The sequence below is a fragment of the Monodon monoceros genome, unplaced genomic scaffold (genome assembly GCF_005190385.1).
Source record: "Monodon monoceros isolate NGI ecotype Baffin Bay Population unplaced genomic scaffold, NGI_Narwhal_1 Super_Scaffold_15, whole genome shotgun sequence".
Classification (NCBI taxonomy): domain Eukaryota; kingdom Metazoa; phylum Chordata; class Mammalia; order Artiodactyla; family Monodontidae; genus Monodon; species Monodon monoceros.
The window spans coordinates 62,793,163-62,810,501 of record NW_021703771.1 but is presented as its reverse complement, the minus strand read 5'-3'; the positions used below and the strand labels follow the sequence as shown (position 1 = coordinate 62,810,501).

Here is a 17,339-nt window from a genome sequence, read left to right as displayed (position 1 = left end):
TTTTAAAAAAATCCAGAAGGCGCGAGCTGGAGCGGTGAGTGTGTCAATCAGAGGGTTTTGTGCCTGGGGGCTCCTAACGCTTCTGAGCAGAGGTGTCCCTGGGCGGCCCCACAATGAATATGAATAGGAATCCTTGCTAAATGGGACAGCAAAGCGCACCGCCCTGAATGACTGCACGTCATCCTAACCAGCCCAGGATAGATAGGAGTGTTCCTTTTGTCTCTTTTCTCCGCCGCAGCTCTATAAAAGCCCCTCTTTTTCAGCGTGAGTTGAGTTCAAGCACACACCAACTAGCTGTCCAGGAAACAGCCAAACCAGAGAGAGGGGAGTGGGGAGGGAGAAAGGCGGGGAAAGGCAGTGCCTCAGCTTTTCTTCTCATTTCTTGCCGCTGAGACGTGGGTTCCTGGGCTGCAGCTTTTTTTTTTTTAATTCAAGGTTTTCTTTAATTTCCTTCCTAAAGTCTCACCACAGTAGGGCCGCATCCCCTGTAATAAAATGAATTCTGATTCGAGCTCTGTCTCCAGCAGAGCTTCATCTCCGGACATGGATGAGATGTATCTGAGGGACCACCACCACCGCCATCACCACCACCAGGAAAGCCGTCTCAACTCGGTCTCGTCCACGCAGGGCGACATGGTGCAGAAGATGCCCGGGGAAAGCCTTTCGCGGGCCGGCGCCAAAGCCGCGGGCGAGAGCAGCAAGTACAAAATCAAGAAGCAGTTGTCGGAGCAGGACCTACAGCAGTTGCGACTGAAGATCAACGGACGCGAGCGCAAGCGGATGCACGACCTGAACCTCGCCATGGACGGGCTACGCGAAGTCATGCCCTACGCTCACGGGCCCTCGGTGCGCAAGCTCTCCAAGATCGCCACTCTCCTGCTGGCCAGAAACTACATCCTCATGCTCACCAGCTCCCTGGAGGAGATGAAGAGGTTGGTTGGTGAGATCTACGGGGGCCACCACTCTGCCTTCCACTGCGGGACTGTGGGCCACTCGGCCGGCCACCCAGCGCACGCCGCCAACGCCGTGCACCCGGTGCACCCCATCTTGGGAGGCGCGCTCTCGTCCGGCACCGCCTCGTCCCCGCTGTCCGCCGCCTCGCTGCCCGCCATCGGCACCATCCGGCCTCCCCACTCGCTGCTCAAGGCGCCCTCCACCCCGCCCGCGCTGCAGCTGGGCAGCGGCTTCCAGCACTGGGCCGGGCTGCCCTGTCCCTGCGCCATCTGCCAGATGCCGCCGCCGCACCTGTCCGCTCTCTCCACCGCCAACATGGCCCGGCTGTCGGCCGAGTCCAAGGACTTGCTCAAGTGAGCAGCGGGCCGGCCCGGCTGCGGAGGATGAGGGGAGAGCGGCGGGAGGGCTCGAGATGCCGGGCCGGGAGGGCAAAGGGAGGCTGGGCGCTCGGCCGGAGGCCGGGGGGCTCCCGAGGCCTCCCACACCGTCTGAGACATTTCAGACCCTACTTGACCGCCGGAGGGAAAGGACTAAAACCAAACTGCAATTTCTAGGTGGTAGCGAAGGGGGGCTCGAACCAGACGTCGTGTGTCTTGCATGCATGCTTCTTTTCTCCATGCCGCACCGGTATTTCTCACTGCCATACGCTCTTGTCAAAACGGCATTTGTTGTATAAAGACGGGATCGGTGTAGCTGAACACCGCGAAGGGCCTTTAGAGTCGCTGTCCTTGTCTCTGGCTCTGTGTTCTCACCTTGGAAAAGACAACCATCCCTTTTGAATTTCAACTCCGGTCCAGGGCATGACAGCTCTTCTGTGGGTTTTCTTTAAGACGCAGTGTAGGTCGAAAGAATGCATGCACGCTTCTAAATGAATCTCGTCTAAACATGTTGTGCAGGCTGTGATGCCATTTTCCTTGTAACAAGGATTTATGAGGGAATTCTCCGAAGTACTCCGTATATCTGTCTGTGGTTGTAAGAAGTGAAAAAGGGGGCAGAGTGCAAAGACCCAAACTCACGCACAGGCGCTTCTCCCCCACCCCACCCCCTTCAAACTCCATTCCCAACCTTCCTGGGCTGTTTTAGGGGCTGGCAACTGCAAGAGCTTGGGCTCCCCCTGCGACCTTGCCCCAGCCCCCCTTGCTCAGTTATTCTGCATGCGGGGTCGGCTCTCTCCATTATCAGCTTTGAAAATTTACTGTGGTTTGGGGAGGGGTGCCGTTTTTATTTTCCTGAACATTTGCTTGAACTATTTTGTTAGGGCTTCGAAGACAAGACCTGTCTTTATTTTTTATATATTCTTGATAACTATGATATATTTATTAATAACCAGTGTTTCTGGATGAGAATTTCAAATAAAAAAGAACCTTTAAATCCTGGCTTTGCTTTTGCCTAAAATTTTTGAAGATGGGGGTAGTGGGTAAGGAACATGTGGACCCAGTAAGGTATATCTGGGAGTGGGGGGGAGATTTGGGTGGGTGGGCAGATTCGAAGAGTTTTCTCTGATCATTTGCAGGTAATGAAGTCAGACGCATTGGTGTTAATTATTACAACGAAATATCCTTCAAATGGGGGCTTGTCCATGTCACTAGTCTTGTGATATTGAGCTCCTATTTCTCTGCAGTAATCAGAACCTCGTAAGCTTAACAGTTGAGATTTTTTTCAAAAGTGATCTAGAAACCCAAAGTGACAGGAAATGAGAGGCAGAGTGGTGACTGCGCTGGCTGTGTTGGCAACAGACGAGAACAAAACAGTAAGTTAACTTCTTTTCACTTTAGATTGACCATCTGGCTTTTTAAAAAAAATCAAGCAAGTGAAAATCCAGTATATGTTTTAAAAATCAAGGAAGAGTGATCCTAAAAAATAATCAAATGCCCAGCCCCCCACCAGCCCCTTGGCAGCAGGCTCCTCAGAGATAGGGAAGGCCTCTCTGCTTTGTAAGGTGAGCTCGGAGTGATGCCAACGACCGCCCAAGTCTCAGCATCTCCAGATTTATAGTGGGAATTCTCTCTTTCCTCCCTTAGAAGATCCCATTAGTTGAATGCAAGCTATTTGGAAGTGTTGTTGGGGGGAGGGATAAAGAGAGAAAAGTCTTCTACATAAATAATGGCTAAAACGGGGGTTATTTCAATCGATTACTTTTCTCTCTTCCCGCCGTATAACATCTCCAGATAGTTTGTATAAGCAAAAGTAATCCAGCAAGAAGGTTTTGTTTACTTGTTTATAGAGGACAAGAAATCAAGTTCTGGTGATGATAACTCGACCAGCACATGCCTCTGTTTCCCATTAAGGCTAATGGAAACCTGATTGAAATGTACCACCCCAGAATCTGCCTCTAGCTTAGATGTAACATCACCTCCCTGTTGGCTGAGGCCTAAGCTCCTCCTCAAGAGGGGGAGGCCAGGCAATAGATCTGTCTCTCTCTAGGATCCAGGGTAGACAGCACATCTAGGAAGCATCTACCGCTTCCTAGGTCCCCCGCTGCACCTCTCTGGGAGGGCACCTCTGTGGGTTCTGGGTCTGTCTAACTCATTCTCCTCCATCTCTTTTTGCCCCCAGCTCCCACACTACCAGGGAGATAGAGCTAAGTGAGGGTCTACAGTGGAGGGTGCTTGTTTCCTCTGGTTTTAGGCAGATAAATGGGGGAATAATTGTCTATTTCCCAAGGGTGATTCATTTCTCTGGGTGAGGAAAGAGCTGTTGAGGATTTATTTGAAACCAACACAAGGCAGCCCTCCAGCCTTTCCCTGTGAGTTTATTATTTAGAAAAGAGAGGAGAGGGAGAAGCTTAATCAATCACGAAAAGGACTTTCCCCTGAGTCACTGGCTTCTTTTGAGTCCTGTTTTCAAAGGCCTGGTCCTGGGGAAAGACAAGAGGCCTGACCACTGGCTTAGTGGTGGGCTTCATCCCTTTTCTAGAGCTGGGGCTTAAATTGGGCACTGAAGAGAAATAAGGCCATGCTCCTTGTACCCGAGGAGTGGTGGCTGTGCTGCCGAGGCACGCAGGAATCCCTTGAGTTACCTCCAGTGGTCAGTAAAAAGAGCTGTGTGAGATGTAGAGAACAAATGTATGGACACCAAGGGGGGAAAGTGGTGGTGGGGGGATGAATTGGGAGATTGGGATTGACATATATACACTAATATGTATAAAATGATAACTAATAAGAACCTGCTGTGTAAAAAAAAATAAAATAAAATTCCAAATAAATAAATAAAGAGCTGTGTGGTTCACGCTCTCGGAGAACTGTGCTAAAAACAACCTCGGGCCCAGGTAATTCTATAACGAATTCTCCAACCCAAGTGGAAAACAGACACTGTTTCCAGCATTGAGGAGACCCCCTAGACTAACTGGTCTCTTTTCTGGGTCACAAAAATTCCTTTGACCTAGAGACCAGAGAAAGGATTCCTTTAAGAACAGTACAGGAACCCAAGGAGAAGGGCGATTTGGGAGCCAGGTGGTCTGGAGTTCTAGATTTATTGCGGAAGGAACAATCCCCACTTGCTTCCACTGGGAAGGGCCTTGCCCAGGAGCAGACTGGTCTGCTTGGAGATGTGGCTTTGCAGGCGACTCTTACAGGCATTTTCCGTTAAATTCTCGATTTCCTGATGCCAGAAACAAATGTACATGGCCGCGAAAGTGAGAGTGGATTCTTGGCCGGATTTTCTTTTCACCGCCAATTTTTCACCTTCTCAAAAGTTCTGCAGTTTAAAGCAGTTTTTAATTCAACCTAGAAACACGACAACGATCCCCTCATTCCACAGTAAACGTTGCTTTACATTTAAAAGGATGGCGAAAGCCTCGTGGGCAAAGGTATCTTGAGAAACCTAGACTAGAAACCTCACGAAGCCCTTTAAGCCAGTGACCCACCTTTAAGGTGGGGAGAAAGTCACACTTAGAGAAGGAAAGCCGGCAGTAGCTGTCAGGGTCTGCTAAACCTTTGTTCCTAAAGACCCTCTCCCCCCTCCCCGGGGTTCCGGGACCTTGGGTTTATATCCCCCAAAAAGGGCGGGGAGAGGTGACCGAAATTGGTCCACGAAGTCCAAGGTTCCTTAACTCCTACAGGAGGAGGCCTTGTGTCCTCTCAAACTTTTTCAAGCTGCTGGGTCAAGCATCGCCTCCACTGGTACCCTCAGCAGAAACTGCAAAAGCCCCTTCCCTCAGGGAGGACAATGGATTCTCTGAGCATCTCGCTCAGCTAACAAGATGTAACTGCTCTTTTCTTATCCCTTCTAGAGACTTCGGGCCCCTCTCTTCCCGTGCCGCCGCTCGCGTTCAAGGTGGGCTCCCAAGCCTGGGCGCCCAGACGACTAAGCTCTCGGCCCTCCCCGTCGATGCTCCCCCCGCGGCTCTGCCGCCCATGGGGGCCTGGCCAGACCTCGGGGGCCGGGGCTCCGCGGAGCCTCCGCGATCCAGGAACCTCGTCCCCCGGGACTGGCCGGTCCAGGTTCCTCAGGCTCAGGAAGCGAAGCAAGAAGAGGAGCCGCCCCAGAAGGGCGAGGGCCGTGCCTCTGGAAGAAATAGGCCAGGGGAGGGGCCGTGGTGAGCTGGATGAACCTGCATGTTCCGCCCGCCTCTAGGCAAACTTGCGGGAGAACGAGGGCCCCTGCCTCCCTCCCCCTTCAAAGTCTCTGAGCCTCGCACGTACCCGTTTCCCTCCTAAGCGGCAGGGAGGAGGCAAACCCTAGAAGGTTCGGGTCTGCAGTATTGTTTTAGTTGCGTCTGTTTTCAGTGAAACCTTCCGCTGGGACCCCGGTCGGGGGGCTGCGAGGGGGCCGGAGAAGGTGGGGTGAGGGAACCAAGAGGGGAAGATCAGGAGAGCCGCTGGGCTAGGGATCGCCGGGGTCCTGGGAGCCCCGGGACCGGATCTCTCCCGACTCCCCCCACCCGTTTCGGCCCCCGCCCGCTGGGTGCGCAGCCCCTCTCTCCGTCCTCTGCAACCAGCGGCGGGGAGCAGGGAGCCAGGCGCGGGTCTGGGTCCCGTGTCACAGAAACTGGCCCTGCACCTCGCCTCTGGCTCTGGAGTCTAACTCGGAGCAAGTCGGGGCGGAGACTGCACCTCCGCGCGGAGCTAGGGGCCCTGGGGTCGGGGCTGCGTCCCATGGGAAACATCGGTCTCCGCGACTCGACCCCCGACTCCGCTCCGTCCCCTCCGCAGGCCCAGCGAAGCCGGGGCGCAGACGACAAAACACGCGCGGGAGAGGGACATCGCAGAGCAAGGCCCAACCCAGACTGCGCCGACACTTGCAAAGAGCCTCGAAATACCTAAGCGTTTAAGGAAAGTGGGTGGAAGGAAAAACAAGAGTAACAAACAAATCCAAACTTGGGCCGAGCGTACGCGCGCGCTCTTTCAACTCTGTTCCCCGCGCCCCTATGCTGGGATGCCCGCCGACATTCGGTCAGCTTTGCTAAGGAGATACGGTCCGGGTCAGCCAGGGCGGCCCGGGCTGCTGTGCCTTCGTCAACCGCGTTTCCTCGCTGGGGACCTCACGGAGGACCCGGTCGGCTCGCTCCCCGAGGCCCACCCTGGCCTCAAGCCCTGGCGCGGAGACCCTGTTTCTAACCCAACCCTGGCCCTGTCCCCGGCTCCGGCACCAAAGTGAGGATAGTATCCCTGCAGCCGGCACTCGGGAGAGGATGTTCAGCACGCCCCGGGAATTCGCACGTCCCAGGGGAGGCGGGGATCGGGATCCGCTGGGGCTGGGGTCCCAGGGAACTGAGAGGGAGGGGTGCGCAGATCTGGGCCCTCAACGCGGGGGCCTGGGTGTTGCGCCGTGTCCTGGGGTTCGGGTGAAAGCAGAGTGGTTGGGTGTCTCCATCCTGAGGAAGGCAGGGAAGGGACAGCGCCGAAGCGTCTGGGAAGCAACTTGGGATAACAGCCCTCAAAAGTTTGGGGATTCTGTCTGGCCAGGGCTTGATCAGCGCCGGTCTTTCCCGCCGGCCTGCGACCGACACCTCCGAGAGTGCGGGCGCCTGGGCCTGATTCTGGGGGCGCCACAGTTTACGTATAAGATGCAGCCTGTCAATCTTTAATCCCCCTTGGGCCTGAAAAACTCCAGAAGCCGGGTTCCGAGAGCCCCACCCCCGACCCCCGCGTGCTGCTGAGCTGAGGTGCCGAGAACACGTTTCTGCCACAGGCAGGATCCTTAACACCTCGGAAGGAAACAGGTTGGAGCAAGCACGTTTTATGAAGACTCTCTTCTCCTGGTTATTCAACTGCTCCTCCCTCCCTTCCACTCCCGGGAAAGGGCAAAGGAAATTCACAGCATCCTTTGAACCCACAAGTAAACAGACAGCTCTCTACTGCACTCCGAGCGACGTGAGCCTCAACATCACTTCCTCTGGTATTTCTCTTAATCTTCCTCCTTTTAAGCAATCAACACTTTCTTTTTTTAACATCTTTATTGCAGTATAATTGCTTTACAATGTTGTGTTAGTTTCTGCTGTATAACAAAGTGAATCACCTATATGTATACATATATCCCCATATCCACTTCCTCTTGCGTCTCCCTCCCTCCCACCCACCCCCGTCCCACCCCTCTAGGTGGTCACAAAGCACCGAGCTGATCTCCCTGTGCTATGCGGCTGCTTCCCACTAGCTATCTATTTTACGTTTGGTAGTGTATATATGTCCACGCCACTCTCTCACTTCGTCCCAGCTTACCCTTCCCCCTCCCCGTGTCCTCAAGTCCATTCTCTACGTCTGTGTCTTTATTCCTGTCCTGCCCCGAGGTTCATGAGAACCTTTTTTTTTTTAGATTCCATATACATATGTTAGCATATGGTATTTGCTTTTCTCTTTCTGACTTACTTCACTCTGTATGACAGACTCTAGGTCCAACCACCTCACTACAAATAACTCAAGTTTGTTTCTTTTTATGGCTGAGTAATATTTCATTGTATATATGTGCCACATCTTTATCCATTTATCTGTCGATGGACACTTAGGTTGCTTCCATGTCCTGGCTATTGTAAATAGAGCTGCAATGAGCATTGTGGTACATGACTCTGTTTGAATTATGGTTTTCTCAGGGTATATGCCCAGGAGTGGGATTGCTGGGTCGTATGGTAGTTCTATAAGGAATGTCCATACTGTTCTCCATAGTGGCTGTATCAATTTACATTCCCACCAACAGTGCAGGAGGGTTCCCTTTACTCCACACCCTCTCCAGCATTTATTGTGTGTAGATTTTTTGATGATGGCCATTCTGACTGGTGTGAGGTGATACCTCATTGTGGTTTTGATTTGCATTTCTCTAATGATTAGTGATGTTGAGCATCCTTTCATGTGTTTGTTGGTAATCTGTATATCTTCTTTGGAAAAATGTCTTTTTAGGTCTTCTGCCCATTTTGGGATTGGGTTTTTTGTTTTTTTGATGTTGAGCTGCATGAGCTAAGGAATCAACACTTTCTGAGTGCTTTCGTGTGCCAGGCACCGGAGAAAAATGAACAAAGCAGCAAGAGAAGTAGGACATTCAAACGCATAAGAAATGGCCCCTGCCCTCAGGGTCCTCAGACCCTAGTGGGGAAACACAGGGCATCTAAGTCCTAAGGTAAAACCTCCAGTGGCTGCACAAAACACGGGTGCTGCAAGCCTGCCTTCCAGAGGCTTTTTCAGATACTGGAAAACTCACTGCTCATTCCCTGTACCAGACAGAGGACAGGAGCAGATGCCTTTGATTAACATGGAAATAAAAAGAAGCAATGGTGACAGTACCTTGTTTCATCACTGTTGTTTCGAGATTTATTGACACTGAGATAAACTTCAATCTGGGGTATCTCCATAATTCATGTCCCCATCAGTTATTACCAAATGAGCAAATCGTTTTTTCTTTTAACTGGTTTTTAAAAGAAAAAAATAAAAGAGGGGGAAGGTTGGAGAAATGTTTTTTTAATGGGATTAGAGTCATTACCCTCCTTGTCTGTGTGGGTCCCTGAGCTACAGAAACTTGCCTCTTGACTCCTGAGTTCACCAGGCTATGTTCTAGACATAAAACAATCCTGTAATTTCCTTCAAGAACAAAAGTTTTCAAAGAAATGACCTGCACGTTATCCCCTTCAATAAAGCAGAATTGACTTAATGGTCTGTTAATTACTCCATCCCGGCAGGGGGAGGGAAGCTTCCAAAAGGATTGCTACAAACCCTCTGTTGATTGGTCTGTCCCCAAATGTACAGCTGGGACTGGGCCATTGAAAACCCAGACAAAACAGAATCCCTGATAAATAATCCTACCTAGAACACAAAGATTCAGCATACAATTGTTCAATCTTTGCTGGATCCTCAGAGAAGCCCGGAGCGAGCTCCTTTGGGGCTTCCGGTAATCTTTAAATTTGAGGCCAAGTATTCTTGGACAAAAGTTAAAAGAAAGACTGTGGTTGACTCTCCCGTCCTCTCATCCTCCTGTGTCAAATTTCTTTCACTTTTGAGACTCTGACTATACTTCTTTTATCCAATCGTCTTTCGTAGGAATTACAGTTTGTTTCATCATTTAATACATTTTTGGTTTGGTCATCTTTTCCAATTTTTGTCTATTAATGATTTAAACTGAGGAAGACAGATTTGATTGTTCTAGTAAAAAAGGACAAAGTAGAGAATCAAAATATAAGAGATAGATTTGGGTTATTATTCTCTGTGACTTTTTCACATCTCTAAGGTGACAACTGCATCATGCAATTAAATATATTTCTAAAATAAAAAAGTTTAAAAAATCCTACTTAAGCCCAAGCAACATTGAGTAATCATCCAGTTAATTTTGTGTCAGAGACAGGTAAGCAGAAAAATTCAATTTTTAAAAATATTTCTTTAAGGAAGAAAATATACATGTTCTACACTCATTGAGAAAATGTTGGTTTTAATTTGGTGTATATTTGACTTTTGTGGACCCACTGAAATGAAACACTGCAGAAAGATGAAATGTGGCGTCTAGAGAGATGGGTCATGAAAATGATCAAAATATGGATATGATCTGTTTTGAAAATTAGTTCTTTGTCTGAACTAGGCAATAACGAAGAGAGTCTGTCAAACCACACAGTCTCCCGCATCTACCATCACTTTTTAAGGAAGTGATCCTTAAGAGTCGTGTGTTGATGGGAACCAACCTCTGCCTTCCTTGCCACAGTTGACTGGTCCCTGCATGGTGCATGAGCTAATCATTATAATCATGAGAGAGGCTAGCTCAAAGGTGATTGGCATTAAATTGTGCCCATAATTGCGTTTCATATAGAATGGTGGCAAACACATACTTTTCTCTCCTTTGGAAAAGTGAAAAACTTTTAGTGAATCAAAAAGAAACCAATCATTTAACCTCAGCTTGGCCCCCAAGGCTGAACTTTTGTTTTGATTCTGGGTACTGTTGACTGTTCATCCCAGTTATGTGAGAAACAGGATCTAGACACAGAGTGAGACAGTGTGACCTGTGTAGCTCAGATAGTGTCGTTCCCTTCAATAAAATCCATACAAAAGGCCATCTTTCCCTGTCTTGTCAATGATGTCCTCACAATCCTGACTTTCCCACAGTCCTATATAGCTAGTAGACAAACATGAAAAACAAGAAGCCGTTCCTCTTGCTAAGTAGTCCATGGGGAATACTAGAAGTAGAGAAGACAATTTGTTTCCAATTTTTACTAGATTTATATTATGAATAGATTAGACTCCAAAATTGAGTAAAGTACTTTTGGAAATGATACTGACTGACCATGCACTGCAGAGATGGGTTAGGTCCTCTTTTTCCCCTCTGCAGAAATTAACGTGCTCAGGTATCAATGGCCCTCCCCAAAGGGCATTTTGATTTGGAACATTTTTTCATTTTTTACCCTTAGGTAGTTGATTTCCTAGCACTTCCGTCACTTGTGGAGTGTTGTTTGCCAGGCTCTTGAGACACTGAATCTCTTCAGAGCCACAGAGTACCTTGACTTACGATCAGTAACTTTTCATCATTTTTGATCTGGGCAAATTTTTAAATAGAAAATACTGAGAAACATGCAGTGTAATTTTCAGAGTATGCATTAGATCTCAGTAAAAAAAAAAAAATTACAAAGGAGTTGTAACTTGAGGGGAAACACTAACAGTAAAAACTTTTGGGGATATATTTAAAATGAAGAGAATTAATCTTTTTTTTTGGAAACAACAGTTTTATTTAAACCCAGCCAAACATGGTACTTGGCCTTGAGTGGCTAGAGAAGAGGACAGAAGAGACAGGTAGGGGGCTGCTACTTTTCTAAATGTGCTCTTACTATGCAGACCCTATACCTCATCTAAGTGGACAGTGGGTTGTGAGAGGCTTCACTTATAGTTCTGTACTTGACCACAATCGATTCTTTTCTTTTTCTACAATTTGCATCCTTTGTGATTTTATGTGAAGCTTCATCATCTAAAATATATTACAGTTATTGTATAAAAGAATGTTCTAGAGTTTGGTGAAACTAGAATTAGGTTCATTGAAAAATTCGATGTTTCTCTGCACTTTAAACTTGAAAGAAAGAGATGGGAGATGATAGAATCTGCGGAGCAGGGATGAAATGGATTTATTAAGTGGAGCAAGTAAGGCAAGAAACATGGTGGCCACTTTTTAAAAAGGCAAACCATTTCTGTTGGTGACATGGTGTCAAAAGTTACTGTTATTAGTTTGTCCCTCACACATATATGCTTTAGGTGAACATGCTGTTTAGAAAAAAGGACCGTGTTTGCTTACTTCCAAGAGATGGAAGATTTATGGGTGAATTCTTCTCTTTCTCCTCTATCTTCCTCTTCAATTCCCCTTTCTTCCTCTTTTCTTCTATCTTGCTTCTCAATTATCTCCTCATCTTCTTGCTCTCTACCTTCTTTTACATCTCTGCTTCCAGCCTCTATTTTATTCTCCATTCCAGCTCATCCCTCTGCTCTATTTGTCCATTGCATTGGCCACTTCATTGCTTTAGGGGAACCTGGGGTTTACATTCCCCTAGCCTTCTCACTCAGTCCTTGCACATGCAATCTGCCTGCTCTTCCAACAAGTTTTGGTTTCTGTTATCCTGGGCAGCTCTGTTAATATCTTCACTCTCTCAGCCTGTGTTATGTAACAGAAAAAAATGAGCTACATGGAAATGTGTTGCAGAACCAAAGATGTTCGAAAGCGTTTTAACTTCCAAAAACAGCATTATCATGAGAATGCCTTTGCAGGTGATAGAGGTATTGTGGTAGATGTTATGCATGTCTTAGCCTGCTTGTGTTAATTTAGGGGAAATATTTATATTAATAATTATAGAAAACACAAAGTTCTTACAGTGTGCCAGTCATGGTTTTAAATACTCAGAAAGTATTAACTCATTTAATTCCCACTGAAAACCTATGCAGGTAGTACTATTATTATTCCCATGTTTGCAAATGTAGAAACTGAGGCACAGAAAGTTAAATACTGTAACTTTCCTGGTGTGACCTAGATCAGTGGTGTCCCCAGGCCTACAGCATGGGTTCTGGGCCAGCAGTATCAGCAGGATCTGGGAACTTGTTAGAAACACAAAATCTGAGATTTTACCTTACTCGCAAACATACAAGGCTATCACAGTTTTGTGGATGCTGGCTGAGGACACAAGACCCTTGTCGGAAACAAGGAGCTTTATTTCTCACTGCATGGAAAGTGTCATGGACATCATGTTCACATTTGTTCCCCTGGTCCTTTAATTCCTATGAGAGCATTGCAGAGGTAGCAAAGTTTGTCAGTGTCTCAGATCACAAGATGTGGAGAAATGCAAGAGATCTGTGGAGTTTCTGCCAACAGAGCGTTAAGACCAGTACACTCTTCCAGCAACTGGCACTCTGTCATCATTCTTTGGGACAAGGTCACTGTCTACTCCCCTTCCTCTCCCTCCCACGGGCATGATATACATCTTGAATGTTTATGAGTATAGAAATCCTTGTATGATAAGCAGTGCTTCTTTGTATGTGTACCCATTTTTAATTTATACGTGTACTGTGTTACAGTCCTTCTTCTGTTACTTTTTTTTTCCCACTCAGCATTAGGTTTTTTTTTTTTTTTTTTGTGGTACACGGGCGTCTCACTGTTGTGGCCTCTCCCGTTGCGGAGCACAGGCTCCAGACGCACAGGCTCAGCGGCCATGGCTCACAGGCCCAGCCGCTCCACGGCATGTGGGATCTTCCCGGATCGGGGCACGAACCCGTGCCCCCTGCATCGGCAGGCGGACTCTCAACCACTGCGCCACCAGGGAAGCCCCCACTCAGCATTAGGTTTTAAGATCCATCCACTTGGCTGTTGGTTAATCTTGTTCCACTCCTATTTTATTGAGTTATATTTGACATACAACATTGTATGTAAGTTCAAGGTGTACAGTGCATTCATCTGATGCATTTATATTGCAATATGATTGCCGCCGTAGCAATAGTCAACACCTCTATCTTGTTAACTATCTTGTTAATTATCTTTTTTTCTAATGCTGGGAACAATTAAGATCTAGTCATTTACCAAGTTTAAGGTTCATGATACTGTTTTGCTCTTTGTAATCACTGCACTGTGTATTAGGTCTCCAGGATTTACTTATCTACTGGTTGCACGTATGTAGTGTCCCCCAGTTTCAACTCTGCTGAGTATTCCATACTGTGCGTCCATCACATTTCATTTCTCATTTCCCTTGTGATGAAGCTTAGCTTCCCTGTAGCACCCTACTATGATTAACACTGCAATGAAAATCTTTACATATATGTCCCTTCTTGCATCTCTCCAAGAATTTCTTTTCTATAAATATATATATAATCTCCAAGATATGTAACCAGTATTCTTTGCTCATTTTTCTATCAGGTTATCTGTCTGTTTTGCAGGTTATTTGTCTTGTACAGTTTAGATATTGAAAGTTTTAGATATAACAACTGTCTTCTCCTAATATTTTAATTTTGTGTTTTATGTTCTTTTTTCTATACAGGGCACCCAATTTTCCTAACATTGTCTGCTATACAGTCTCTTCTTTCCCTGTCGATTTGTGATGGCATCTTTATCCTATATTAAGTTCCTATATATTCATGGGTCTGTTTTTGAACTTTCCACTCTGTATCATTGGTATATTAGTCTGCTTCTATGCCACTTCCAGTATATTGTTATTACTATGACTTAGTATTATATCTTAATATACAGTAAAGTGAATCCAAGGAGAATAAACTTTTCACAAAAGGGTCATATTTGTCTCCAAACTGAATACATTCTAAGCCAACCAGAATAATGATTTTTTTTAAAGGCAGTGCTAATATTACAAGATTTTTTTTGGCTGTTTTGGGTCTTTGTTGCTGCACGCAGGCTTTCTCTAGTTGCAGCGAGCGGGGGCTACTCTTCGTTGCAGTGCGCTGGCTTCTCATTGTGGTGGCTTGTTGTTGTGGAGCACGGGTTGTAGGCACTCAGGCTTCAGTAGTTGTGGCTCGTGGGCTCTAGAGTGCAGGCTCAGCAGTTATGGCACACGGGCGTAGTCACTCCATGGCATGTGGGATCCCCACAGACCAGGGCTCAAAACCGTGTCCCCCGCATTGGCAGGCAAATTCCCACCCACTGCACCACCAGGGAAGCCCACAATTACAAGATTTTTTATCACCTGTTCCTTTAGGTGTTGGGAGGGAAAAGCGATATGTATATATGCAGGCCTCTTAGAGTTATTATAATATTCTTATTTTTTCACTCTATTTCCTCAACCTCAAGATCAAGGATAGGAATTCTCAAGCTTTTTGACTCCCTATATGAAGCAGTTTAATGCCTCATTATTCTGAGCTTAGAAGCAAGTTTCCTCCTAATTATAAAGGTGCACAGATAGTGTCCAATGTTATATCCCATTACATTATATATTCTACATCATTATGTACTTATTATACAGTGTCTTCTACAGTAGACAGTAGAAATTTTTCTCAAGGAGGAACTTCCTGCTCATCCTGAAAGAATGTTTTGCAGATGGATTCAAATCTAAAGAGAAGCCTTTCAAGCTTACTCAGACTCTTTCAGACCTCCAAGCCTGGGCACATTCTAACCCCGTTGCCTGGAACACTTGTTCTCACCCTATTCCCCTTTGCCTAGCTATTCATATCCAATCTTCACTTCCCAGCTTCCCTGGGGAGTCTGGGCCAGTGGTCCTTAGCTCTCCCTTTGGGCTCTCTTAGCCCAATGTACCTCTCCTTCACAGCACTCCCCACCTGGAACCACTTGCTTGTCCTTTTCTTTCACTGGAATGTGAACCCTATAGGGCAGAACCATGATGGTCCTGTTCACCCAACATAGTGTCTGGAGCATAACAGGTGCATAAAGGACATTTTGTGAACCAAGGAATGAGAAATGTTGTAGAGGAGATCTAAGCTTTGGATGGGTAGTTGCATAAGATGATCTTTAGTTCCATCTATGAGATTCCACAACCATATGATACAAAAGCACAAAGTTTGATTCAGATTTTTAAGTCTGGATACCTTATTTCCATTTAAAAAAGCTGTAGCAGGACCTCCCTGGTGGCGCAGTGGTTAAGAATCCACCTGTCAATGCAGGGAACACGGGTTCGAGGAAGATCCCACATGCTGCGGAGCAACTAAGCCCATGGGCCACAACTACTGAGCCTGCACTCTAGAGCCCACGAGCCACAACTACTGAGCCCGTGTGCCACGACTACTGAAGCCTGCGCACCTAGAGCTCGTGCTCTGCAACAAGAGAAGCCACTGCAATGAGAAGCCTGCGCACCGTAACGAAGAGTAACCCTCTCTCACCGCAACTAGAGAAGGCCTGTGCACAGCAACGAAGACCCAACGCAGCCAAAAATAAATAAATTTATTTTTTTAAAAAAGCTGTAGCTACATTGAAGTAGGGGCTTTTATCACTTATGTTTCTAGGCACTTTTTGGAGTGGAAAGTAACTTTATAATTTAATCAGATAAAAACTAAGAGAGTAGAGCTGCTTTATTATCCTGACTGTTCCATTTCTGTGTGTTGTATTAATAGTAGATGCCATTTAATGAATAACATGATTGCTATTTCATTGAAGTCTCTCAGTAATCTGGCAAGAGTGTCGTAGTGCCCTTCTACAGGTGAGGGGAATAAGGGTTAGGTTAAGTAACTCAGAAAGGGTGCCCAGTCAATAAGTGGTACAGCTGTGTGTTGAACCCTGTGCTGTCTCACTCCAAAGTTGGTGTTCCTGAAAGCCATCCTACATCTTTATGAATATTCTTTTGGTCTGTTTCTTTAACTTCTCCCTTTCCTTCTTGGTGGCCATGCCCTATTGAAAGTAACCTACATAGGACGGCTCCTGTCCAACCCTCCCTAACAGTTTTCACCTCCATAACAAGGTCTTGTTTGGGGTCATCAGGGGTCCTGGAAATTTTTTTCTCTAGTCATTCACTCATTCAATGAAACTTGCCTGGCTCTGGGCACTGTACAAGGTCCTGAGGGTGCCATAGGGAATAAGAAAGATGGGCTATCAGCACTCAGAAATCTTATAGCTCAGTGGGGAAACTAATCAAGCAAATGGCAAAACAGTGCCCCCATACTATGCTAGAGGGTGTGACAGCAGTCCCTGCCCGCGGACATTTAACTCTATCTAGGGGTATGTCAACTTGAACTGTTAGTCAGGTGAGGAGGTGGGGCAAAAGACATCGACATTTCCAGAAGCCAAAGAGCAGAGAGGATGTGAAAGATGTTTTAGGGCAGCTGGAGAGTAGGATTCCTTTACGGGAGTGGAGTTAGAGTGGAGCAAAGCAAGATCTGATACTGCGGAGATGAGAAGCAGCCAGTTGCCAAGAGACACTGCAATCCATTCACTCATCATTTTCAATGCATATTGACTAAGTTCCTACCAAAATAATCAATAGCTTATACACATAGCACTTACCAAGTACCGTGCACTGTTCTACGTGCTTTATATCTACTAACTCATTTAATCACTACAACAAACCCATGAGTTAAGTAACTATTATTATTATTCTAGTTATAAGGATGAGAAATCCAAGGCCCAGAGAGAATGGGTAACTTTCCCAAAGTCACACAGCCGCTAAGTGACAAGGCTGGACTCAAACTCAGGCAACCCATCTCCAGTGTCTATGCTTTTAACTGTTATAGTAAATTGCTTCTGGGGATAAAGTGATGCACCTGACAGGTTAGGCTCTCTGTTCTCATTTTAGGGAGGAGACAGAAAATAAGCAGACAAACAACAAATAAATTAACAAGATAGAGATGAGAAGTATGAAGAAATGCAAACAGCAGGATAGCTTGAATTTGTCTTGGGTAATTAAACTTAGCTAAGGAAGTCAGGGAGGGCTCCAATGAGGGGTGGCACATGAGCTGTGACCTCAAGTACCAACAGAGGCCAGAGGTATCCATGTAGTGGGAACCAGCATAAATGGGTTGGATGGTGGAGATGTGGGAGGGTGAATGTTATGTGTCAACTTG

General features: G+C 46.6%; 1 protein-coding gene across 1 annotated transcript; it reads left to right on the top strand.

Moving 5' to 3' along the window:
* The first annotated feature begins 495 nt into the window (after positions 1-495).
* Positions 496-1,311, top strand: OLIG3 (oligodendrocyte transcription factor 3). Its single transcript, XM_029224389.1, has one exon. The coding sequence runs from the start codon at positions 496-498 to the stop codon at positions 1,309-1,311; it is 816 nt and encodes a 271-aa protein (XP_029080222.1).
* The last annotated feature ends 16,028 nt before the right edge of the window (positions 1,312-17,339 follow it).

Bases quoted from the DNA above. Each gene is read 5' to 3' on its own strand.
- OLIG3 (XM_029224389.1), top strand. From the start codon at position 496: ATGAATTCTGATTCGAGCTCTGTCTCCAGCAGAGCTTCATCTCCGGAC.